Here is a 26,421-nt window from a genome sequence, read left to right on the forward strand (position 1 = left end):
TTTGTATAAGAATAGTATACTTGGAAAGCTTCTCACCTTCAGCATCTTCAGCTTTGAGACCTTACTGGGAAGCTGGAGACACAAGCTCTATTGTCAGCACACCCATGGGCATAATGTCATACAGTCTGATCAAAAACACAATTGAGATTCTCGTAATTTTCTAGGATTGTTACCAATATCACTGCTGCTTACCTACACAACATCATCTAGCAAATCTACAAATATAGAATAGCTGGAATAGAAGCTGGATACAGCTGGAGTGTTGCCTTAGTATCATTTTTTAATGGAATAATATTTCATGGACAGCAAAGGCAACCCCAAAGAAAAAGTGCAAGTAAATGATCTCTTTCACTTGAAAACTGGGTTTCGGATGCCACTCAAGACTGAACTGTTGGGCCACTTTCTGTGCAGAAGAGTTAGGGAACACACAAAAAAGAAAACGCTTGTGATTCCTAAGATGACAATGCCTGAAATCAGTGCGCTGGTGACCGAGTTCAGCTGGAAAGGAGGTCCGTTTGGATGAGCTGCAAGGAGAACAAAAATGTACAGGTAAGATCTGGTTAGAATCTCTCAGCAGTGCCAAACGCTTCTGTCTTTCCACTACAACATCCTATATACAGAATAATTAAAAGGAAGGGAATAAAACTGTACTTCAGAATGAGCACCTGTCTACTTGGATAAAGCTTATCTAAGTATACTTTGAAAATAGTTATTAGTTCTTTCAATACCCATCATGCTGAGGGATAAAGACAGTAAGGATACTTCTGAGGCATAATCCCTCACATGCCAGTAACCAACCTTGATCTGCACTATTTAAGGCAAGACTATCACTGTCCAAGAACTATACTAGAGGTATAAGGATTTGTGGCCTAACCAAGTTAATAAAAGGATTTCTTCCCTGATATCATTATCCACATCTCAATTTGAAGGGTATATAAACCCTTAGCAGGCATATCTGGCACCAGATATCTGAGCTACTCTAAGCTTGTCTGTACGCCTTCACAGAAGGCTTCTTAACATGTTCATCAATTCTCAGAGAGAGAAGATAACATATGTATTTACTATTTAGTGTAGCTCAACAGGCTGTTCATGGACCAATCCCTGGATACTGGAACACACACATCCAGCCTGTACCATCTTTGCTAGCAGGAGGGGAGAGGAGGAAAAAAAAAAAAAAAAAAAAAGAAATTGAGTGGTGTGTTTGCCATTACCAGTGCTGGAGGGTGAGGTGAGATAACAACAGAGCTTCTACCCGGGAAACAGACCGCTCCTCCCAGAAGCAGCCACCTGCCCTCAACACCATCAATCTCTCCCTCCTCACCAAAGCTGAAAAAAGTCAGCTCTGTTGATCAGGTTTCCCTCCCCTTCTCAATGCTGTGCTGCCTTCTGCGCTTACTTGTCTTCTCTTCACTACAGTAGCGACCCCACCTTGCTCTACCTCTACACTCCCCACTAGGACAGCAACAGGCACAGGAATGCTGTTGCTCTGGGATGGAAAGAGAGGGCTGCTGCTTTCATTGGATGGAAAGGAAAGGTAGCAGCCATTAACACAGCAAGCTGCATGCAGCAAATGGAGAATTTGCTTTTTATTATTATTATTTTAATGACAATATTAATTATTATACAATTCATTACAGGGAGAACTTTGTTTCCATGCCAGGAAAGAAAGGCAACTGCTTTTATGTGGTCTAAGTTGAGAAAAGGGAACAAATAGGATTAGAGTTCAGAGGACAGGATAGGTTGCTTGTGCCACTTGGTCCTGTTATGAACAAGAGGTGGAACAGCCCAATGGACCCCCTGATTACCTCGACCATCCTTTCCTAGTCATTAGCTACTCCTTGTTACTAGCAGAGAACATTGACAGACAGGCTGAAACAAGTCCACCAAGTGCCAAAGGAGAAGCACCCCAAAACTTAGAGACCTGATCTCCCCTGCAGCTTATTTCCTTCATTGCCCTAGCAGACCACAAGTTCTATCCAAGCTTCTCCATAGGCTCTTTGTGTTGTTAAATGCCAGGAGAACAGGAGCTGAAGCAGAGCTCTTCTGACTTTGAGCTGCGAACTGAGCTGGACTGCACAATAATAACCATTTTGCTGGTCTCCTCCTGCATGGCATGAGCAAATTTTACTGCTTAAGTCTGATTTTTGCATCTGGCAGTTGCAATGTTCCCTCACACTCATATGTCATAGCAGCAGATTTTCATTTCAATCCCATCATAGGAATTAGAGGTTGCTATTTTGATGGGGCTGGGCACACAAATTAAACTGAGCATTCCAGATTCACCAATTGCTTTCTTTATAGCATGTCAGTATTGACTCATTTAAGTCACAAAAAAAAGCCAAAAGGAAAAAAACATTCTAGCTCAGTGCATAGAGCTCAATCAAAATGGTTCATCTCCTCAGTTCTGTTTCACTCATAAACCCTCTTTTATGTTTCTTGGAATTCTGATTAACTTACCAAGCTGTGAATTGTTGGTTGGCATCTCATCTGTATAAAACAAAAATGGGATGCATTATATTTTACAAATACCTCTGCCTGCCTCCTCCCATCCTAGCAACACAAAAGCCAATATTCCTAGCTTTATTTTCAAAACACATCAGCTATACTTGCAACACTGACTAGTAGCTTTTAACATCTCTGGCAGAATAAGGATAACAACATTAATTACATGACATTGCTTCATTTTTAATGCGAGCACACCAATATGAAGTTACTTAGTATTCTGTGGGGAAAAAAAAAAAAAAACGACACACTTTCATGCAGGAATGTCTTAATTGAAAATACGTCCAGTTCTATTCTGTCCCTCAATAAAAATACAACCATAAGCACAGTATTATACACAAGTCCCTTCACTGTTCATCATATTACAAGATCTGTATAGGGAAAAAATCAACCTGAGTTTTTCAAGGAAAAATACATCAGTGACCATAAATGATTATAAAAATGCCCTTTCCCCATGCTCACTTTCTCTTGACAGTTACATAGTGGCATTTACTCAGGGAAACATTTGTATTTTGTCTTCAGTTTTTACTTACATACCGTTGTCCATCTCAGAACTACATTTCTTGTCGCTGTTTTTCCTTTTTTGTGCAACTTGTAAGCACAGCTCACGTATACATTTGTTTTGAGCGGCTGTCTTCTAAGTTTAAGTGAGACATCCATCAAAAGCTACACAATTTCACCTTCACAAGTAGGTACCTGCTTTGTTTCTATACACAGAGAGTAAAACATTTTCTTCTGTGTATGTCTCCTGTAATGACTTATTTTAGATTAACAAACAAGAATAAAGTTTCTCTGAAAAGAACAAAGTGTTAGAAATAAGAGCTCAGAAATACACAGGAGAAGGACCATTACTCATTTGCAGTAGCACTACTCAGTTCCCATCAAGGTAACTGCATAAAACAGCTCTGTTCCTGGGGGACCGGCCCCGGGACAGAAGCAGCACCAGCCTAAATGAGGGAAGCGAGGGGTTGCACACCCATGCAGCTGCAGATCTAATACTGGGGTACGTACTATGGTGAGTCCAGTGCAGCAGGTTTGATGGGCTCTGTACAAATGCATCTGCACTGAAGCTGGACCAGACTTCGCCTTGAAAATAGTATAAGCACCTCCATGCAGCATCGCACCAGAGTAAGCCAGCACTGCACCCTGGCACTCCTCATCCAAAAGCAGGTAATTCTGTTCAAGTTCTCTCATGACCTTCCCTCTTTTCTTGAGTATAGTATTCATTAACCTCAAATTTTTAACACACATTTTCACAATGGGAAGGGCCAGTGGGAGGAAATACTAATTCCCTCTTTCTGCTCCAGAAGTGGTGAAGTACAAGTCAGATTAAGTGACTTGCCCAATGCCGCTCAGGAAATTCGTGTCAGAATTCAGAACTGAATCCCATTTATTTCATAGTACTTCCCATCAAACCATCCTTCTATCAGCAGGAGTGGGATGCTCCAAAAGCATAGTATAGAGATGCAGAAATATGTCTAATCTAAAAAGTTTTAGCCACATATCTCGAGTAGAAGACTTAAAAAAATTGTTTTCCTTTTCCAGCCTTATTTATGTTTTCATTTTAAAAAACCTCAACTGTTGTCAAGAAATTATAAAACCATTTATCCTTTCTTTGGGGCCATTAAAGACCCATGGATAGATCTTAGTTCGCCTGAAGTTATACAATATTTAAAGGTAATTGATAAGTTGTTTTTTTTTTTCAATTCTGAAAATAGCATTCACATCATTTGAATATAAGCTATATTAGCTAATACAGGTGGCTCATATAACAAGCTTTATCTAGTTTCTATTCCTTGCTTAAGGCAGCATTTCTCTAGCATACATGTTTGAGCAAATCTGTCGTTCATTTCCCATAAGTACTCATGCACACAACTTTGAAGTTAGTTCTTTTCACTTTTTCTTGACTAATCAGATAGCAGCAACTTAATTGGGACTATGTATAACGCAGAACAAAAATATTTTCATTGCAGAAACATTGCTTTTAACAGAGGGTATTTGTTCTCAAAATGGTCTCTTGCTAGATGGTTCCCTATTCCGGAGGGTCAGTTGTTCTCTTTGTATATGTGAGCAGAACCACTTTGCACGTAAAAAAGGATGTTATTTCTCAAGCGTTTCAATTATTTTTCCTAGATAGGATTCAGTCCCGCTCTCAGCTTCCTAAATCTAAGACTGCTGAAATCAGTTGCTTAACTGCAACTACTTATAAAAATCTGTAAACAGAATTTCTTAAACATTTTTCAAATATTTTATTTTTATTATTTTATCAACAGCAGTCACAAATTCTTTTCAGACACTGCAGGTTGCATTCAGAGCTGTTTTTGGAGGGGGTTTGGGTTTTTTGGTTTTGGGGTTTTTTTGTTTAACTTTGTCAATAAAAATGGAAATCGTGGAATTTCACCCTGGATTTGAAGGAGTAGATTTTGGCCCACTCTATTTAGAATTTACAATGTGTTTGTCCCATTTCTTTCTTATAGCTGAAGGCTAAGCATAGCATGCATTAATTTTATGCAACACTTAGATAAAAACCCACAGGAGAAGCTGGAAGAAATGGTGAATAGAAAGTGACAGTGAATATTCATTAGCTGTCCAAATTAAATTGCAACACAGCACTATACCTTTAATTCCATTATCTTCAGTGAAATCTGACAAAAAAAGAAGTCAACCCACTAAGTTTGGGCTTTTATAATGGCGTTATGTGCATAACAGTATCCCACAGAGATTTTACTGGGGTAGTGAGGAAGCATGTGAGAGCTGAACAGAAATATTAGCTCAAAATTTCTACCAAAGACTCCAATAGTAGGGAAAAAAATACCCAGCAAACTCATGGAGAATCCACCCTTTCTCTATGTCACTGCAAATTTATATTAAACTGCAAAAAATTTCCCCAGATTTCTGAAATTCCTGCAGTCTACAGAAAAAGTTTGTTTATTCCTACCACTCCTTGTAATGATGGGGCCAGCAGAGATTACAGCATTGCCAGAGGTGCTCTGAGGGCTCCAAGTTGTCCTCCCACCAGCGTCTCTTCGTTCTCTGTTACTGCAAATCTGAGCAGTTAATCAAAACAATCACAGTTTCAGAGTGGAATGGAATTATCACCCTTCTGTGCTTCCTGCTTTAATGTAAACTCTTTTATAAGCAATACTACAACTTTGATTTTATTTCTTAGTATGCATTAAATTACTTTGCAATAAAAACAGCTGCAATATTCCCTAGAAATGTACCTTATAAATGCCCAGCTTCCTGTTGTATTTTGCCTCCCTTCATTTACAGAACTACATTGCTGTTGTGTACAAGACCCATCTTACAGTATATTAAATTTTCGGTAGTTAATTTCCCAAAGCTTTGCTTACAGACAGTTTTTCCGAACAAATGTTTTGCTTGACTAGGGATAGACAACATGCTACAATGCGTATTCTAGTAGGCTTCTTGAGTTAAAGTTCACACATTTTCCATGGAGTTCTAAATAGCAGTGACCCACATTAAAACAATCCCCAGCACTCTTTCCACCTTTAACATCTCTAACTTATCATCTACCTTAAACTTGGGTACTTAAGTATGCTTCAACCAAAAGCATTTCTTTAATTTCAACTTCTTATGAAAGAACTTCAAAAACCTCAGAACATAAATTCAATAGAAACAATGAATTATTTAAAAGTGCAATATAAAAGTATAAAATAACATAAGAAAATGTCAGAAGTATACTGAGCTGATAGCATTTTAAAATTCTAAATAGTAAGTCATTCAGTAGGAAATGATACTACATTCTGAACACATCAACACAGAATATTCTGTGTTTATATGTTTATTTAAATGTTTCAATTTCCAAAATATATTTGTTGTTCCTGACACTCCTAAAATGAAATAATTTTTTAATTGACACAACTTCATGAACTTCAACAAAACAGCAGTTTCCAAACTATAAGGGAGGTGGCAATAAACTATAGGGGATGTAGTATATTTTTTTTTTTCGTTATCAGAAACTCTTTCAAATTTTCCTTGTCAGCATAATGACATTTATTATAGCTTTAAGTCTTCCATAAATTCTGTTCTACGATATTTCTATTCATCTACTGTGATTGTGGATACCTCATTTCTTAGATGCTATAGTAAGAATATCAGCTCTGAAGCTGTCTCAGAGTTGCTACTTTTAAAAATAAATTAAGGGCCAAAAGGCAAAGAGGTCATTTCTCACATGTTCAACCACCTGTGTTTTGCAGGTCTAGTATTACTCTATCTCCGGATGACAATATTCATTGCCCTATTCTTCATCATTCAGACACAAAAAATGTTCTTACTTCAGACTCTACAAGTCACTTTTGTTCTGTGCCATCCAAACTTCCATAGTACTTGTATGCAGAATATCTGGATATAAAAATAGGCACACTGGAGTTAATTAACAGCGACTTCTGTCCACTGAAACTTACTGGCACAAGAAAGGGACAGTCATCTGCTCTGCACAGCTTTGTCACGCAGTGAAGGAAGACTGTAGACATCTTCTGGTTCTTGTGCTTCACAAAGCGAAACACCTCAAAGGAAAACCGGCCCATTTGGCTCTTGCCATTTTCAATTATAGTTGTCTGGGGGTCCTTGTCACAGCTAATTTTTGCAGAAAAGATTAAAACTAGGATGAGAAACTGTATGATTAGCATTTTGAAGTTCTTAGCTGAGAATAAGATAACTTAAGCAGCAAGTTCAATGCTCTAGCTCCTTGGAAAAAACACTGTGGCCTAGCATCCAACATGGGCAGCCACAGTCTGCCTGTTGGGCTGCACAGTCCTGTGCTGAAATGCATTCCTACAAAAATATTATGTTTTGGTTTGCAACATCACAGCTATAACCAAGGTACCATTTAATTCCTGTACCCAAAGAAACTTGAGACCTGAAGCAAAAAGTAATCAGGTATGCTAACTGGTACAGACAGGTAACTCCAAATGAAGACAGTATCTCTCCAGCAACTGTCACTGATAAGATTTAATCTGAGATACTACCAAGGTGTTTTTCAAAGTTTCAATTCAAATAAATGTTATTACTGCGACTAGAAGCAGAAGCATCTATTTATCATTAATCATTTGCTTAAACTGCTTTCCTGAACTGGAGTCTATGATGTTTTATATCACTGTCATTCACCACAAGGGTACCTTTGGTAAAATAAAGGCCAGTTTAGTCATTCAGTTTGGGTGCTTATGGTATCTCTAGTAGAACCATTTTAGATACATGCTTCTCTACCTTCGTAATTCTTATGACTTTGCATTTGCTTCTATGTTTATGTTCATAAGCAAGATAAGTCCTGACATGTTATCTGTAAGCCCAGCCTCCGGTCCTCCCCAATAATATTGCTTAGACTTTCCAGGCAGTTTAGAACACCACTATTGGAGAGATTTATAACTGTTTTTTTAAAGGAAGGACCCACAAAACACTGGGTTTGCACAGGACCTACCTGAAAAAAAGATCATATCGAAGATCATCGCTAGGATTACCAGATGGCGTAGTGTAACAGTAGTCCATCAAAACATTCCACCTGCACAGGGAGCAAAGTGATAGGTAAGGGCAACTGGCAACATAAAAGTAGAGGTGGAGAGTGAGTGAGATAACATTAAAAGACAGTACAGGCAAGCGTACAAACTGATCATGCAGGCTATTAGATTGAAGCTGAGTTACTGTATTTAACAGGTCACATACAAGTCATCCTGCATTCCCAATATATCACCTGTTTCTTCCCACGACTTACAAAACTAAGCAGCACAGCATAGCAGCAGAATCGTACAAATCAAATCACTTAGTTTCGTGCAAGTCAACCACCATACCAACACACATTGTATACCTCCTCTCAGAAGTCATGGCCACATAGGACTAGAAATCAAAGCCATCCCACTTTTAAAAGCTGTGCTGTTACAAAAAAATCTAACGGAGAGTGGAGGCTAACAGTGGACTACCGAGGCCTGAACAAAGTCACACTGCTGCTGAATGCTGCCGTACCAGACATGCTAGAACTCCAATATGAACTGGAGTCAAAGAACGCCAAATGGTATACAACAATTGGTATTGCTAATGTGTTTTTCTTGATCCCTCTGGCAGACCACAGTTTGCTTCCACTTGGAGGGACGTACAGTACACCGGAACTGACTGCCCCAGGGCTGGAAACACAGCCCTACCATTTGTCATGGACAGATACAGACCACACTGGAACAAGGTGAGGCTCCCAAACACCTCCAGTATAATGATGACATCATTGTGTGAGGCAACACAGTGGAGGAAGTGGAGAAGAATAATCCAGATTCTTTTGAAAGCCAGTTTTGCCACAAAACCAAGTAAGGTCAAAGGACCTGCACAGGAAATGCAGTTTTTAGGAATAAAATGGCAAGACAGGCATCATCATATCCTAATGGATGTGATCAACAAAACAGCCCTGTCTCCACCAACTAACAAAAAAGAAACAAGCTTTCTTAGGTATCATGGGTTTTTGGAGAATGCATATTCCAGGTTATAGTCCGATTGTAAACCCTCTCTATCAAGTGACCCTGAAGAAGAATGACTTTGAATGGGGCCCTGAGCAGCAGGAAGCCTTTGAACAAATTAAACAGGAGATAGTTCGCACAGTAGCACTTGGGCCAGTCTGGACAGGACAAGATGTGAAAAACATGCTTTACACTTCAGCCAGGGATAACGGCCCCTCCTGGAGCCTCTGGCAGAAAGAACCTGGAGTGACTAGAGGTCAGCCCCTAGGGTTTTGGAGCCAGGGATATAAAGGATCTGAAGCCCATTACGCTCCAACTGAAGAAGAAATATTAGCAGCATATGAAGGAATTTGAGCCGCTTCAGAAGTAGTTGGTACTGAAGCACAGCTCCTTTTGGCACCTCGATTGCCTGTGCTGGGCTCGATGTTCAAAGGGAGGATCCCCTCTACGCATCTTGCAGCTGGTGCTATGTGGAGTAACTGAGTCGCACTGATAACGCAATGGGCTTGAACGGGAAACCCCAGTCACCCAGGAATTCTGGAAGTGATCATGGACTGGCCAGAAGACCAAAACTTTGGACTGTCACCAGAGGAAGTGACTTGTGCTGAAGAGGCCCCACTGTATAATAAACTACCAGAAAGTGAGATGCAATACGCCCTGTTTACAGATGGATCTTGTCGTATTGTGGGAAAACACCGAAGGTGGAAAGGTGCTGTATGGAGTGCTATATAGCAAGTCACAGAAAGGGTTGAAGGGTTGAAGCACAAGGTGAATGGAGTCAGTTTGCAGAGGTGAAAGCCATCCAGCTGGCTTTAGATACTGCTGAATGAGAAAAATGGCCAGTACTTTATCTCCATACTGACTCATGGATGGTGGCAAATACCCTGTGGGCATGGCTACAGCAATAGAAGCAGACCAACTGGCAGCACAGAGGTAAACCTATCTGGGCTGCTAAATTATGGCAAGATATCGCTGCCCAGGTAGAGAACCTGGTTGTAAAAGTACGTCACATAGATGCTCATATACCCAGGAGTCATGATACTGATGAACATCGAAACAGTGAGAAGGTAGACCAGGCTGCTAGAATGCTCTGCTCTGGTGAGACCCTCCCTGGAGTGCTGCGTCCAGTTCTGCAGTCCTCAGCACAGGAAGGAAATGGACCTGTTGGAGCAGGTCCAGAGGAGGGCCACAAAAATCAGAGGGATGGAACACCTCTGCTATTAGGAAAGGCTGAGAGTTAAGGTTACTCAGCCTGGAGAAGAGAAGGCTCCGGGAAAACCTTATTGGCAGCCTTTCAGTACTTAAAGGGGACCTGTGAGAAAGATGGGGGACAAACTTTTTAGCAGGGCCTGTTGCAATAAGACAAGGGGTAATGGTTTTAAACTAAAAGAAGGTAGATTCAGACTAGATATAAGGAAGAAATTTTTTACAATAAGGGTGTGGTGAAACGCTGGAACAGGCTTCCCAGAGAGGCGCTAGATGCCCCATTCCTGGAAACATTCAAGGTCAGGTTAGATGGGGCTCTAAGCAACCTGATCTAGTTGAAGATGTCCCTGCTTATTGCAGGGGGGTTGGTCTAGATGACCTTTAAAGGTCCCTTACAAGCCAAACTATTCTATGATTCTATAAATTGAAGTGGCTCAGGTGTATCTGGACCGGGAACATATGGGTGAGCTATTTAGAGTTCGATGGGCCCATAACACATCAGGACATTTAGGAAGGGATGCAACATACAAATGGGCTCATGATCAAGGGCTGGACTTGGCTATTGATGCCATTGCACAGGTTATGCATGAATGTCAAACATGCACCAAAATCAAACAAGCTAAGCAGCTAAAGCCTTTTTGGTATAGAGGACAATGGCTGAAATATCAATATGGGGAAGCCTGGTAGATTGATTATATCACACTACCACGAACCCACCATGGCAAGCACCATGTGCTTACAATGGTGGAAGCGACTACTAGATGGTTGGAAACATACCCCGTAACCCATGCCTCTGCCAGGAATACTACCCTGGGCCTTGAAAAGCAAGTCTTATGGCGACGTGGCACCCCAGAAAGAATTGAGTCCGATAATGGGACTCATTTCTGAAACAACTTCATAAACACCTGGACCAAGGAGCATTGTCATTGAGTGGTTATATCACATCCCCTATCATGCACCAGCCTCCAGGAAAACTGAGCGATGCAATGAACTGTTAAAGACTACAGAGAGCAATGGGTGCTGGGACATTCAAGCATAGGGATACACATTTAGCAAAAGCCACTTGGCTAACTAACTCTAGAGGAGCTGTCAGTCGACAGGTCTCTGCCCAATCAAAACCCCCACACACCGTCGAAGGAGATAAGATTCCTACAGTACATATAAGGAACTTGTTGGGAAAAAACAGTCTGGGTTATTCCTTCCTCAGGGAAGGGTAAACCTATTCACGGGATTGTTTTTGCTCAAGGACCTGGGTGCACTTGGTAGGTAATGCAGAAGGATGAAGGAGTTCAATGTGTACCTCAAGGTTATTTAATCCTGTGCGAAAATGAGTTGCATGTTATGGAATTACTATAGCAGGAACCCCTTGCTGCTAGCCAGGCTAGGAGCAAGGGGAGGAGTTCATTGCAATGTCAAACCCTATAACCTGGCTCAAAGGGACCAGGGGTGGAGATTGTAATGGATATACATTTAAATTGTTGTAACCCAGAATTTGAGTTGCATGTTATGGGAATTACTATAGCAGGAACCACCTGAACCAATGGAGGACAAGCCTTACAAGAAGCAGTGCAAGTGCAGCGGTAACCCGACCTGAGCTGGCTTTGGTGCCCAAAAACTCCGTGCAACACACCACCTCTCCTGTCCTGAGTGACCATCATCACAGATGAAGCCCAAAGTCATGGACTAAATTAAATCAATGGACCTTTTGTGGACATTTCACAGACATTTCACAGGGGTGGTCCACAGACTAAGGGAATGATATCTGTATATTATATCAAAGGATGGAAAGCAGGGGCGGGAGTAATGAAGATGTATTGGATAGAATGAGACCTGAGGATGACGTAAATGGTATGGAATAAGGGGTGGAGAATGTGCTGGTTTTGGCCAGGATAGAGTTAATTTTCTTCATAGCAGCTAGTATGAGGCTATGTTTTGGATTTGTGCTGGAAACAGTGTTGATAACACAAGGATGTTTTAGTTATTGCTGAGCAGTGGTTACACAGGTTCAAGGCTTTTTCTGCCTCTCACCCCACCTCACCCATGAGTAGGCTGGGGGTGCACAAAAAGTTGAGAGGAGACACAGCTGGGACAGCTGACCCCAACCGACTAAAGGGCTATTCCATACCATGTGACATCACGATCAGCAATTAAACTAGGGGGCAGGTTGACAGGGGAGCTGCTGCTCATCAGGGACTGGATGGGCATTGGTCAGTTGGTGGTGAGCAACTATTTTCATTTGCATCACTTATCTTTCTTGGGGTTTGTTTCTCTTTGTTATTTCCCTTTTCATTACAATTTATTATTATTATTTCAATTATTAAACTGTTCTTATCTCAACCCATGAGTTTTCTCACTTTTACCCTTCCAATTCTCTTCCCCCCATCCCACTGTGGGGCAGGAGGGAGCGAGCAGCTGTGTGGTGCTTAGTTGCCAGCTGCAGTTAAACCACAACAAAAGCCCTAGAGTTTCTCACTTGGTCGTATAGAGGCCCTTTCTTAAATAACAGCAATATAGGATTTAAAGTATAATTCAGGAAAACTTTCATAATGAGGACAGCAGCAAGATATGCATTCACCATCAAGGACCCAATGCCCTCCAGCTAAGGGCAGTGATTACCAAACACCAACCATTATCTTAACATACAAAAGGCTATGAGGAAAGACAGTTGCTTCTAAATCAGAAAAAATTGCAACACCAAAAGCTGAATAGCAAGTAAGACAAGAAATAACATCCTTTATGGTACCTGCCATCAAGGTTGGTTGCTCTTACAGCTGCATATATTTTGGTTTTCAAAGGTAAACCTGTACTTGGAATGAGGAGCTGCTGGCTGTAGGTTGAATCCTGAAGAAGAAAAAAAAAAAAACAAAAACAAACCACCATTGTCTCAGCGTACCAGCAATCCCACTGTGACAACTCATCTGCATCCACTGACTGAACTCCCATCTAATTTTTCTGACCTTTCTATGTAAGGCAGTCATTTACTTTGTCCTCTGCAAGGGAAGAAGCAAAAAGCAGCGCCAGAGCATTTGCCTACAAGTTTGTCTGTAAAGATCAACAACACTTGACTGGCCTTATCCTATGCAACTGTTTTGGGGAATCTATTTATGACTTTATGAAGTGGTTGGATCAGTGATCAAAGAAAAGGTATCATTCACTGACACCTCAGTAAGTCTCCCAGCACCTACATGCAAACATAGCAGCTACTGTGGTTTTCTAAAGGAGGAGCTTAACTGGGTCATCACAGTGTACCCTGTCCCAGGAAAGGTTGTTAAGGTTATTTGATTTAGTGGAGATAGCAGCGCCACCAAGTTTTATATATCTTAAGCTGTAGTCTGGGAGAACAGACACATTGTATTATGCAAAATGTAGTTTCTGTGGGAGTTGGCTTGTTGAAGACTACAAGTAAACATTTTCATTTAAATTCTAATATTTCAAAAAAGCTCTTTCAAGAAAGCTGTATGTAACAAAAGTTGGAATTCCCCATATGCTACCACATAGATATAGCTGTTTTATTGGTTTCTTCTTCAAAGGCTGAACCATTAATGTCACTTTAGCAACAATGCCATGAAACAGATCTGAGTGACAGACATTAATTCAGCATATCAAAATGCATTTACTGGTAACATCACCTATACCAAATAGGTTGCTAATCCAGAAAGCACAGGGACTCAGCATGTTGAGACCTCTTGTGAGAGGCTGAAACACTCAATACAAAAAAAAAAAATTTGTTAAAGAGAATTTTGACCAGTTTCAGTGTGGCAGGTAAGATCAAGAGCAGCAGCTGATAGCAACAAGAAGGATTAAGCACATAAATCAAGTATTTTTTCAAAGGTAAAAATGCCAAAATTCACAGCACTCCCAATATTCAATCTCTGCAGCATCAGAGGCCTTGGGATGTACACATGCACGCACAGACCAGCTCTGCAACATACACAGAGCAAGTCTTTGAAGATCCATTCAAGTGAGATCAGGTACTTTTGCCTTCTTTAAAATTAATTATATATTTCTCTAATACATAGCTCTGTCACATTTTGCAAACTGATTAAAAAGTCTACAGCCAGTCCCTCACTATTGCATTCCATAGTTGTTTTTTTCCTTAAAGACTAGTTTTTATTCATTTAGACAGACATTTACAGGAAGGCCTAAAAGCACACAGCCACTTAGGCTCTGTGAAAGCCCATTAAATGTTTTGCTATTAAAGTCTTTCTGAGTCTAACATAATGGTTCCTCTTGTCTTTCCTAAGAATAACACACACTAACAACACAAAGTAAATGTAAACGTCACCTTGTGAGGGAAGATGGAGGTGAGCTAAGAAGATGAAGTGTCAATGTTAGGAAATAACACTACAGCTAAGTCTGAAAGTATGGCTGCTTGCAGTCAAGAGCCACATCTGTACACAACCCCTCACCAACACCAAGGGTGGACAGGAGCCTCAAGGCCCCTCCCAAAACCAGGACTCTCTAGCAGGGACCAAGTGAGCCCACAGGGTCAGAGCTCACAAGACCACAGGCGTCCCAGGAGGCGTGCCCAACCAGGCAGACTGCAGGCAACGCGCAAGCGTCTGTGCACACAGCCAGCCCTAGGATGTGAACTAGAAGGGCATATCCATCACTTAGATCTGCCAGCCTTAGCAGTATTATTCATGCTAGTGCTACTCATTAGAGTAATACGACTGAAATCAGAAGGATAAGATGCCACTGTTCATGGTCAACTTGTAAACTCACTGGGGTAGGGAGGATGAAAGCCCAGCTTGGCATATAGTATTTGAGGAAAAAATGTGCTCAGTACAAGCATCAATAGCATTTATAACTGACTGTGTGCAGAACTGGGCCCTGAAAGGCAACAAACATGAAGTGGTCAATGCTTGACCTCACTGAAAACTTTGGCTACCCTCACCCTGCCCCATCGTTTTGGTCACAGGTTTATTTAAAAATGAGAGAAGTATAATCTTCATTTTAACAGATTATAGGTTCTTATTTGGAGCTCTGCTCTGTCAAACAAACATGATTTTTTTTTTTTTTTTTTAAACCATGCCTTTGGAAAATGTTCTCTTACAATATTTATGGCTCATTATGTTCAAAGCATAAAGCATTGACTTTTAAATCAGTTGCATGAATTATAACTCAGTGTCATGATAGCATGAATAATAATGCAAAAAAATCGGATTCATAATTTACAAAAATGTTGCTTGATAGATTGAAAAATTGATATTTAAATCAGGTATTTAAAATGTATGAATAAAAATTTTAATCAACACGAAAATATCATTGCCGAGATTAATGTTGTTAAGTAGAAGTCCGTACATTTTTCACATTTTACTGTCACCATCCGTATTTACCTTGTAAAAGCTTATACAATAATGCATATTCAAGCTAAATTATCTGAAACAAATGGAAGAAGTGTCAGTTGAAAGCTGTTAAAATTAACGCTTAAAATCTTGGAAGTCCACACGATGAGGCAACAAGTACAGTGGGCTATAGATTTGGAACAAATACTACATCCCTCACTACAATTACAGATGATCAAAACACTCTGAGATAAGGCTTGAACATAAAAATACCCCAGCAAAAGTGCTACAGTTTATTGCTAAGGCAACAGGTCTAGAATATTTTTACAGAATTCTACAGCATACTCTGTACCAGTACAATGTTCCTATACACATATATACACACACATATACATAATAAATGCAAACACAAGTATGCACTCCAGAGCATGATTATGATTATTATTACTACAACTTGTTATTCACATGGCACTACAACCTGAAAGCCAGAGCTGTAAACTGTATAAATACAGGATGAAAAGACTGTGTGTCCCCTCGAAGAGCAGCCATATAAATACAAGGCAACAGAAACATGCAAACAAAAAGGACAAGGGAATTCAGAGATGACAGATGCCCAGATGAAAGGCTTTGTTCTTCATGGGAGGAGTGGGAAGGGAATAGCAAATAATGAAGAGTCTATACTTTGCTCTGCTAATCCAGTTTTATACTCACATTGTAAAGCAACAGATTCAAAGTGCTGATAAATGTACCATTGTTCTCTCTTACAGAAATAGCAGCTGATGACCTACAACAGAACCAGAAACCAAAAAACATCATGAAGATAGATATCTTAGTGTTTACGTACTTCAGTGTTTTTAATCATTAAAAAAACCTCAATGAGTCATGTCACAAGGCGTTAATTTATGTATTTGGGTTATAAACTTCAGAAATAAGAATTTATACTGGAAACACTGACAGAAACTTAACTATGCAGAAAGTAATGGATACTGGTGAAAACATGAATCAGAAAAATGATTAGTAGAGAGGCAAAGTGACAAAAAGGAACCCACTTTTTCATGATATACAAGGTTTACCCATTGAAATATTTTCTCTTGCACTCTATATTCACATGCTTACAAACTACTTCATGAAGAATTTCCATTTTTCTGCTGCTACCACTTTGCCATCAGAATATCTGAATTTTAAGGGAAGTTTTACATTATCTAAAGCTCTCTTCATAATGGCAACTCTTCATAAACTATGTTATCTCATACAATGATGCTACAGAATTTTCTTTTCCTTTCCCTTTACTCTTGCACAGCTAAAAATCACTATGTTGACAGTACTGCTATGGCATGCATATATTTAGGTGTGTACACATATATACACAAATACATATGGGCTTACATAAATATGGAAATGAAACACACAGAAATGAAAAGCACACTTACGAAGCAAGCTGGGTATTGTTAACCAAGTACTCCAGTGGATAGCTACAGCTAAATTTGTACAGAAGCCCAGGCAAATAGCTGATAATCGTTGGCGGGTCTGGCGTATCAATATAGCCTGAAACATTACCTATCTGTATCACTGAGGTATTTCCATAAGCATTGATACCTCGAGCTGAGGATACCTATTGAGGGAGACAGAAAACTGCTATTATCAGAAAGTTAACTGTGGAACAAAAGACACGTAAGGACACTGATGCTTTAGCCCATAATTTACCCATAGATACCTTCAGGAAATCCTTCAAAAATTGATTTAGTTTAACAACATGTTCCCTATGTTTTGTTTTTCACCTCCCTGAAATCATGTATATGCGGTTCACAAGCGGTATCCCTGTTCTTAAAACACAGACTGGAGCAATATTTGAAAAAGCTTGATGAATCCTGGAAGCAGGTTTTTTTGGTAGGTACTTTTTTTTCTGAGCATTCCCAGTGAATTCACATGACTTACTGGGAAAAGCTGAAGGAACATTTCTATTGCAGTTAAAAAATATTAGCTTAAAATGAGCTTCCATATGCAATAATAAAGTCAATACACAAGCAATTTCATTCACAGAAAAAAATACTCTGTCACTCTTGAGCTTTGTTTTTGGCACATCAAAACCAATGCACTTTATAAGCAGATACAAGCCAAACAGCTGAACTTTGAGTCTGTCCTTTTGTCTACATTATACATCTCTAAATCTAAATTATTGTGTGCAAAGAAACACTGTCAGAAATGCAAGAGCTGAAAAGTAATGCAACCGCAATGCCCATGCAACCTTAACTGAGTCCCTGGACACATGCTACCCTGTGTTGCTCAGGCTCACGGAGCGTGCAGAGCCAGCAATAACATGCGGCTCTCCAAAAAACTGAAGGACACCCTTTCCTCCTGGTAGCAGCCTAGCCCTACTCCACCTGCAGCTCCTGATCTGAATAAGGGGGTGGTTTGAAAACAGCAGATAAAGTGTCACAGATTACTTTCTCAGTAGGCACATACACAATAAGGCCAATTAACATGGCACTGGACTTCCACTGTAGCATTTCTTTTGTGTAACTGTATTAGCAAAACAGATGCTTTCAATAGCTTCAGAACAGTTTCTTAAAAAGATATTTCATTATGGAAGAATCATCCCGAGGTGTGCATGAGTTGTAACGTTTTACACTAAGTAGCACAGGGTACACAGCAGGTATTTTGATTTTGGCTACAGAAAAAACAGCTAGAAGACACGTACAGCCATACACTTTGCCAACAGTATACCTAATCATTTGCTAAATGGCAGGAAAACAATGAAAATCAGATTTCCTAGGATCTATTCCTTGCCTAAAAAACAGAGGCTAGAGCACTAAGGTAGTATAGCCAACTACATCTCTGTTTAGCTTCACCACCACCCCTCCCCCAAAAAATAAAAAGTTGTGTCTGCCATATTAGAGACAGACCTGGGTTTTACCTGAACTGTTGTCTTTGATTTACTTTCGTTGAAAATTATTGTTAAGGTCTTTGCTGTGAAACACAGCCAAGAAATGCATGAGATTGTACTACTCCAATGTGGGGAACATGATAAGAGATGCTCCCTGCTCCTTTATCCTCTTTGTTTGTGGCACAGCATGCATAAACTGAGAGAGGATGAGAGGAATTTTTGGTTATATTTTTAGCAGCTGCTACTTTGTCTTTGTATCCTGTACAGCCTTCTCAGGGGGCTTCATGGGGAGCTGCAATTATTTGGACTTACCAGACTGGTGGGTTTTTTTAAAAAACATCAAGCTCTTACAATTATAATCAAATCGCAAGTTCAGGGAGTTTACAATGTGACCGACTCCACGGGAACAAGAAAAAGGTGCTTCCTGGTAAATTCTTCTACTGCAAGACATGGAGGTGCTACAGATTTTCAGGGAAAATGGGAAAAGAGAATCTTGAACTTGCTGAGCTGTTTTTTTTGCTGAAATTTTAAAAGAAAACTCAGCCTGAGGCAAATAGGTCACAGAGCACATCGAACATTTTAGCCCAGTTTCGCAAAATTATTAGCAACAGAAAACAGGGGGGTTGTTATAAAAACTGGCAGGTATCAAGTGCAAGTATGAATTCCAGACAGAATATAAGCCTTAAAAATTATAAATTTTTACACCTGTTTTTGTAAGTTATTAATAGATACTTTGATAAAAAAAAGTCACACTGTTTGTATAGTGTAATATGCACGTGAACTGTACAACTCTCCTCTCCCTTGGTTTAGAAGGTTTGAGACCTGACTTCTCTCCCTCCCCCCATTCAGAGAGAGAGAGTTTCATTGAAGAAAATGAAATTATACTGGTACAAAACAGACTTCAAAGTTAGCTCCTGGATCACATTCTGGTTCCAAAAATCTCACCCACAGCTAAGGATTATTAGATTTACCCATTAGCTGTACAAAGATGTGCATTGTCCATGCATGAAACAGCAACATAAAATGTAGACACTGAAGTCACACCACCAGGCAAAACACCATAGCACAGAGTGGCTGTGCACTAAGAGACCAGAGTGGAACATACAAATCTGAAGTTCAGTCCCCCATCTTGACTTTTTTGTCATGAATTGAGAGCGTAGGTTAGATAGCCCTTTTCTGTGTGTCAAACATTCAAAATTTGATTGAAAACTTCAGTTTGTTGCCAGGCAGTTCCATATTGAGCTGAGACCTTCCAAGGAGGTGCAAGACATCAAGGCACTGCTAGCAGAGATGTTCACTGTGGGTTGGGCCCTCTGACCAGCCTATCTCCCTTGAGACTTTCAGTCACTGCCTTATTACAGAGCATAAGATCAGTCAATCAGTCAGCAAGCCCCTCTCATATGAGAGCACAGAAGTAGGTACCCACACTAACTGTCATCTAACCCACTCTTAAAAATATTTTACTTTCATTTTCCGAGTGGGTATTTGAAAAGTTTCAGCAAAATTTAAGGCATGTTCATCAAGACTTTTAAAAATGGCTTGGAAAAACCTCATTTTTCCACTAAAAAAAAATACTAAAATGAAAACCATACTTTCTAATCAGAGGATAAATGTGTTTCCCACCACATTTTCTACTTAGTAATCAAGATTATAAATTACCAGCTTTCTCTGATTTTCTTTGATGTATGCAGTATATTGCTAGCTGGGCAAGACAATGTAAACATTATCTGTAAAAGATACAATGCTGTCAAGGCCATTCACTTGATCCTATGCATAAACAGCCACGCTACAATTTCACTTTGACCTTGTCTTACCACTAAAGTGTTTCCACAGGACTCCAAAGTACTCAGATTGATGATGAAAATGACCACTGCTGGAAAAGTGTTGTTATTGATGAAACCCCTGCAGTGGGCATCCCCATGTTTCCCATTCAGTGCCAGATCTGTCTCAGAATAACCAGAGAAAAGAACTGTGCAAAAATTTATCTTCATAGTAATTGTCTGTACTCCACAGAAGACATTGATATCTCGTTCAGCTGCAAGAAAAACACAAAGACATTGTAAGAAGATGTATTTCAACTAATCTCCATATAATTTTTGTTGTAGTTATAGTCTAGTGTTGTAAATTCTGATCAAATCAATTTTTAGACCCCAGTCACAGCAAAATATTGGAATATAAAGGGCAGAATTGCATTATTCTGAAGAACAAATTTAACTCTACAACTTCACTAAAGAGAAAACAAGAAAAAACATTATTCAAAAATTCCCCAGCAAATCATTCAGTAGCACATTCATAAACTGAAGCACTGTAGAGCAGAAAACAGCAAGTGGTTAAATATTTAGAGTCTGATTAAACAGACCCCTTCTGGAACAGAAATTTCCAGCAATTTTGAGAAACTCAGGAGGCCGAGCTCTGCCTTCCAGCCCACTCTGGCATGGAAGTCAGGTGTGTTTGTCTGAGGTTGTCTGGAGTCCACGTTGTAGGAGACTGCAGTCTCAGGCTGTACAGACTTTGAAGTACAGTCAACAGCATATCAGAGCAATTTATTATATCTTTACAGTTGGGGGTTTTAAGAACCATCAACTTTAGCTTTAATGAAAAATCAGTTGGCTCTTGAAAAACAATGATCAATACTACAAAGCATCTTGCAATCTTTCATTCTGTACATTATAACAATACAAAAGACCTAGCAAACAGCAATTGTCACAACTGATCAATTTTTGAACAGCAGCAAAAAAATCTTCTTGGATAAATTTGACCTTTTATTCAAAAGTTCTGAAGATTTTTATGTACTTGAATGGAAAAGCATCAGGTTAGGATAAAGGCACAAGCAAGTTTGTTTTGCTTTAGAGCTATAACATAGCTTTTCTATAAGCTCTTCTGTCTGTAGATGACTGGGGGGGCTATTTTGGGGTTTTTTTTCCCTCTAGTGCTTTACAAAAAGACATACTGCATCATGTTAAACACAGACATTACTCCTTTATATAACAACTCATTTATTACATCTGCTTAAAGATTAAGTGCTATTAAAAACTGCAGAACAACTTCAGTCGATACTATACCATTAAGCCTGCTGAAATGAATTGTTTCACTGCATTGTCACAACAGAGAGGAAATGAAATCTCTGCTATAATGAACTAGCTCTTCCCCCATGGTACAGAGGCACAAGCGGTTTAATTTAGACAGCTTTAATGGTGGCTTTAAAGCCAAAACAATCAAGTGCAGGAAATAACAGGCTAAACTCAGTCCTAAGCTAATGTGGTGATAAATGTTACTCACTGGGTGTAAATTTGCCCAGAAAGGTATTGGAGGCAAGACAGGAGCTGAAGTGATTTTGCAAGAAATTCACCTGGTTTGTACATATACATAATTCCACTAACATAACCTACAAAGATCAAGAAGCAGCATGGCTTGGTATTCACCACATGAGGACTGTTATGATCCATTTAACGGGTATACTAAGGTAGAGGGAACAGTACAAAAAGGCTAGGGCAAAGTGCGCCTTTACACTTATTTAGACCAATGCACAAACAGTCAGATTGTAACAAATTGCAGGACGTAATATAAAGCAGCTCAGTTAATTTTATAACTCACTTCAAGCCTTTTAAAAGGCATGATATCACTTTACCTGTTAAGGTACCATTACCACTTGCAAAATTCTCATTTGACACTAAGGGAAATGAGACGATACAGTACCAAAACCCGCTTTGTGCTATACAGGAAGATAAATGACCTTTCTAGACTGAACCTTTTCTGCCCATTACTTTACAAGGAAGGATTGTTGCCAAATCAGTCCATTCTGGAATTAAAACATTGTTTGTTCATAAATGAATCTGAAACCAGGTGCAAACAGATCTAATGCTCCTTTAGATGCTAAACATCTAGCTCATTTCTTGTGACTTTAGAAAGGTAAATATTATTCTCATATATGTTTAAGTTTAAACAAAAAATACTTGCATTCCTGCAGTAAAAGCTTCTGGTTTTCTGAGTAAGAGAGGAGCAATGATCACCCAGCTGATAAGGCCTTCAATATAATGACCCATTTGTCACAGAGTTTCTGTACAGGCAAAACACTTTGCCTCTTTCTGACTCAAATAACACAAATTACCTTTAGTCAACAGTACTCACAGGGGTGTCACATGCAAAACAGTAAAGCTCAAGAGGTACATAGATACTACAGTAACAGAGACCATCCTGAATCAAGGACGGACCCACAGCAACATGAGCCAAATGCTGACAGCTCCACTGCCCGCTTCTGCTCTGGCACCTTTCCTCACATTGCCAAGACTCGCCCTAGAGCAGACTGCAAAAAACCTGTAGAGGACAAGAGTTTGCCACAGAACACCATTGACGAAAATCATTCCCCCAGAAGAGGTGCGCAAAGACATTTATAGTTCAAAAACAGCTTCTCTGCATGAGCCTCCTCTTTTATCAAAACACTGCTTTGATAGTGAATTAAAATGCAGAGTGTATGTGAAAAAAGCTGCAATATTTTCTTAGCTTCTGTTAAGCTCTCAGTATGTACTTACAGCAAGAGCCCCCTGAATCAAAACTGTGCATTTCCCATCTGAAGACAGGCAGACTGCTATGGCTTCATCCCCCAAAAGCCTTCTAAAAGCTATGCTTTACTGCAATGCAGAACTAAAGCTTTTTTTCTCCAGGCAACTCTCTGAAGGACACCAGGATCTGACCTTATTACATACTCTCTAGAACACATCTTGCTTTTGGTATAAAACATCACAGAGTTTTCAATCTACCAAATATGGGGTTTTTTTCTTCATCCCTGCTAACTATTGCATACCTACACTCTAAAACTAAAACCCACAAACTAAGAAACCAAAGTCCTGCCTGATTATTTATCATCCTATTTATGCAGCACCATCCCTATGCAAGAGTCACCCAAGCAACCAATGATAAAAGCACAAACAAATGAAAAATGGATGAGCTCCAAGGTTCCTTTAGGAAGGCTTAATTTCTCATCTTTGCTGAAGACAACTTCTGTTCTTCACAGCATTTAAAGAAAAAGAGCAGACAACTTCAAAACCCCATGGCTTCTCTGGTTTCTGCACACCACAGACCTCAGCAAGAAAGTCCATTCTCACCCCATGTTTGGAATTCCAGCTGATAACAATGAAGACTTCTTTTGTGTGGAACAAATAAGGAACAGAAAGGAAGTCCTATCCATAACCAGACTCTGTGAGCAGTATCTCAGCCTACAGGACGCTTGTTTTGAAACATTCTCTCTTTTGACCTCTTTCACCAGTCCCCTTACATTTGAATTCTGGAGGCAGTCAGGCCAGCAGCCTGAAAGCCACAGCCTGAGCTGAGCGCTGGGGAAGCAAGCATAGCGAGGGCAAGCCCCTTCTCCCCACAGAGGCTCTCTCATCCCTCTTCTGGGGTTCTTGAACCCAGAAAACAGAGCTCCAGCAGCCTCACTCAGCTCCACTAGCCCCAGCTCATTTCAGTACACAGAAGGGACTGCTATGTAAATAATACCCCTTAAATTTTGGGACAAAAGGGTTTTCTGTTTTTTACCTCTATCTCAAATGCACGACTAAAACAGAATTATTTTTTTCCTAGCTCTCAAAATCAGCACTAAGACTGCTGATCAAATTCCAGCCTTTGAATCTCTATTGCCTTAGATCACAAACAAGAAAGAACAGGATTCAACTCTCAGCTCCTATGGGCAGTGTGGGGTGATTAGCATTTACTTAAAAAAATAATCTGTTTACTTGTAACCTAAACAGATTTTCTCCCAAGTCCCTGAAATTTGGCAGACATGGAATCTGATATGACCCTTTTTTATGAGGCAGAACTGCAAGTGGCCCCTAAATACCCACAATAAGAGCTGGATTCAGTTCATGGATATCACATGGCAAATATAAAACCTTGGCACAGGACTGACTGTTGCAAAAAATGACCAGAGAAACATTTAAAAAGCACAGAAAAGAGGACTCCAGACTTCCTTCTAGCTGTTGCAATCCTCTCAAGAAGCCTGAAACAGAAAAACAATTACATGAAAAACTAAAGGTAGATCTGAAGCAAGCAGGCACAATTCATCCACTTTTGAGGCAAGCCTGTAAAACTTTTACCTAAGAAGGGAAATATAAAAGTAGTTTGTGAAATGCTCAGTTAAACAGTGATTTTTGCCAGGGATGGAAACAACATATTTGATCATCTTTGTTGCATGTCTTATTTCTCTACTCTTCGTATTCACATCAATTAAGTGAACAAGGATCAAACCCACTGTTGGTCTTTATGTCAACAAAGCACCTAGCAGTGTGGTGATAACACTCGAAACAATAAACAGACTGTAGGCTTTCTGCTGACTGAAAAGTTTAATCAAAGAGCTGATCCTTCCTGAGAAAAATCAAAACTATTATTATTCAGAAAGCAACAACACTGAAAGGTATTACAGCGTAATTCTACACTGAGAGTTCATCACTATACTGTTCAATCAATTGCTATCTCAGAAACACAACATGGGAGCAAGCCAGTATTCATGGCCTTTATTATTATTATTATTATTATTCTGTCCAAGAAACAACCAGGGCAGGAAGGATAAGCAATGTAACAGAGTGAAAACATTCTTTAGCAGAGTAAACTCTGATACACATGTCACTAAGACCAAAATGTCATTTCTATTTCTCATTGTATTAACAGCTCCGGACATCTGATGTCCCTAAAATGACTTAATTCTCATTTTCTCACAGGCATGAGCGTACATGATACATAGATCCCATTACTTCATCTGTCCCTAACCAAGTGCTTGATGTTCAAGTGAGGCACTGAATTTTGCCATCAACTTCATTTTGCTCAAAAATAGATACGTTTTTCTTTTTTTAACTAAAAGCACATAATTATATTCTCTTATCCAGATAAAACATGAAAGAAAACCCAGATAGAAGTTTCAGACTCAAATCTATAGAGAACACTTCCAGCAACATGACCTCTAGTGAATTTCTTGGGCAGGATAGAGCTCTGGCAAAAGCAGGTCAAACCCCACTGATGCGAGGGGAGGTGTATTCATTACTACGAGGCTGAATTTGACCCATTGTGCAATTAAGAGGAAAGTAAAGTGCAACATTAGAAGAGTTTCATCGTCACCAAGACAGTTAACACTCACTTAATGTGGAGTCCTACCCCCAGGCTTCAGACAAATTTAAAGCTTTGTTTTTAAAAATAAGCACCGCTTTGAACCAAGACAATAAAGAAGCCATTAGGAAAGAAGCCTATTAAACACTTACCAGGAAACCTGCTATGGAGGTTAGCATCACAGTTGTATCCATTGAACTGAGCAGTCACTGAAAGCACTTTAATCGTCAGCAGGAGCAGTAACCATACCTGTTCCATTGCAAAACCTAGCAAAACATTAGGTGGTTATTACACACATCTGTTCATTGCATTAAAGATGCTTACCGCAGACATTTAACCACTTGGGAGGTGATGGTCTCCAGCAAAGGAATTGGGGATAAAGCCCACAAGCTTATGGGAAAGAGGCCACAGGCAGCAGGGGCCATTTCTCTGCTTCTGAGTAATGTGTAATTTCTGTTAACTTCTACAGCTTTTAATCATAACTTGTGGCAAAAAAGCTACACAAGGATGATATAAAAGAAGGAAAATATCCCTAAAATATATTGATTAGGATTGCTTAAATATTTAAGCTGCAACAGCTTTTTTGACATTTTAGTGTAAAAATTCTTTGAGAAAGACATCTTAGAACAATAGTTTTATTTTAGACAAGTCGTTGAAAACCATACAGATAAATGGCTTGCTGAGAAATTCACAGGCTCAAGGTCCTAGAATAAAAATCAGTTCATATCTATTTGCCAAAAATCTGTTCTTTGAAGCATGCATGCAATTGCATTGAGCTCATGTACACAGTTTGCACAGACACTTGCATCTACTTGAATTGTACCTGGCAACCAGACCAGGAGATCAGAACATGTGAGTTCCTAGTGTCTTGAGTAGCTATTCCTCTTGGGAGAAAAACTCCAAGGTGTAATGTCTGTGGTACTTAGCATAATCAAAAAATATCCCATCCATGCTTTTGCCAAAAATATCCCAAAACATTGAGATTTTT

The 26,421-nt window shown here is 39.6% G+C and overlaps 1 protein-coding gene across 1 annotated transcript; it reads right to left on the bottom strand.

Annotated features, from left to right (window-relative positions):
- Positions 1-348: 348 nt before the first annotated feature.
- ZPLD1 (zona pellucida like domain containing 1) lies at positions 349-25,694 on the bottom strand (the record flags this gene model as incomplete). The annotated part of the gene is made up of 10 exons (XM_082336571.1): positions 25,586-25,694; positions 20,153-20,373; positions 16,885-17,066; positions 16,166-16,238; positions 12,910-13,007; positions 7,943-8,023; positions 6,930-7,101; positions 5,441-5,549; positions 2,458-2,487; positions 349-524 (listed from the first exon to the last, which is right to left on the bottom strand). Exons 1-10 carry the CDS (start codon positions 25,689-25,691, stop codon positions 349-351), a joined length of 1,248 nt encoding a protein of 415 aa, XP_082192697.1. The 5' UTR covers positions 25,692-25,694.
- Positions 25,695-26,421: the final 727 nt, after the last annotated feature.

This window comes from Platalea leucorodia (genome assembly GCF_965183815.1).
Source record: "Platalea leucorodia genome assembly, chromosome: 2".
NCBI lineage: Eukaryota > Metazoa > Chordata > Aves > Pelecaniformes > Threskiornithidae > Platalea > Platalea leucorodia.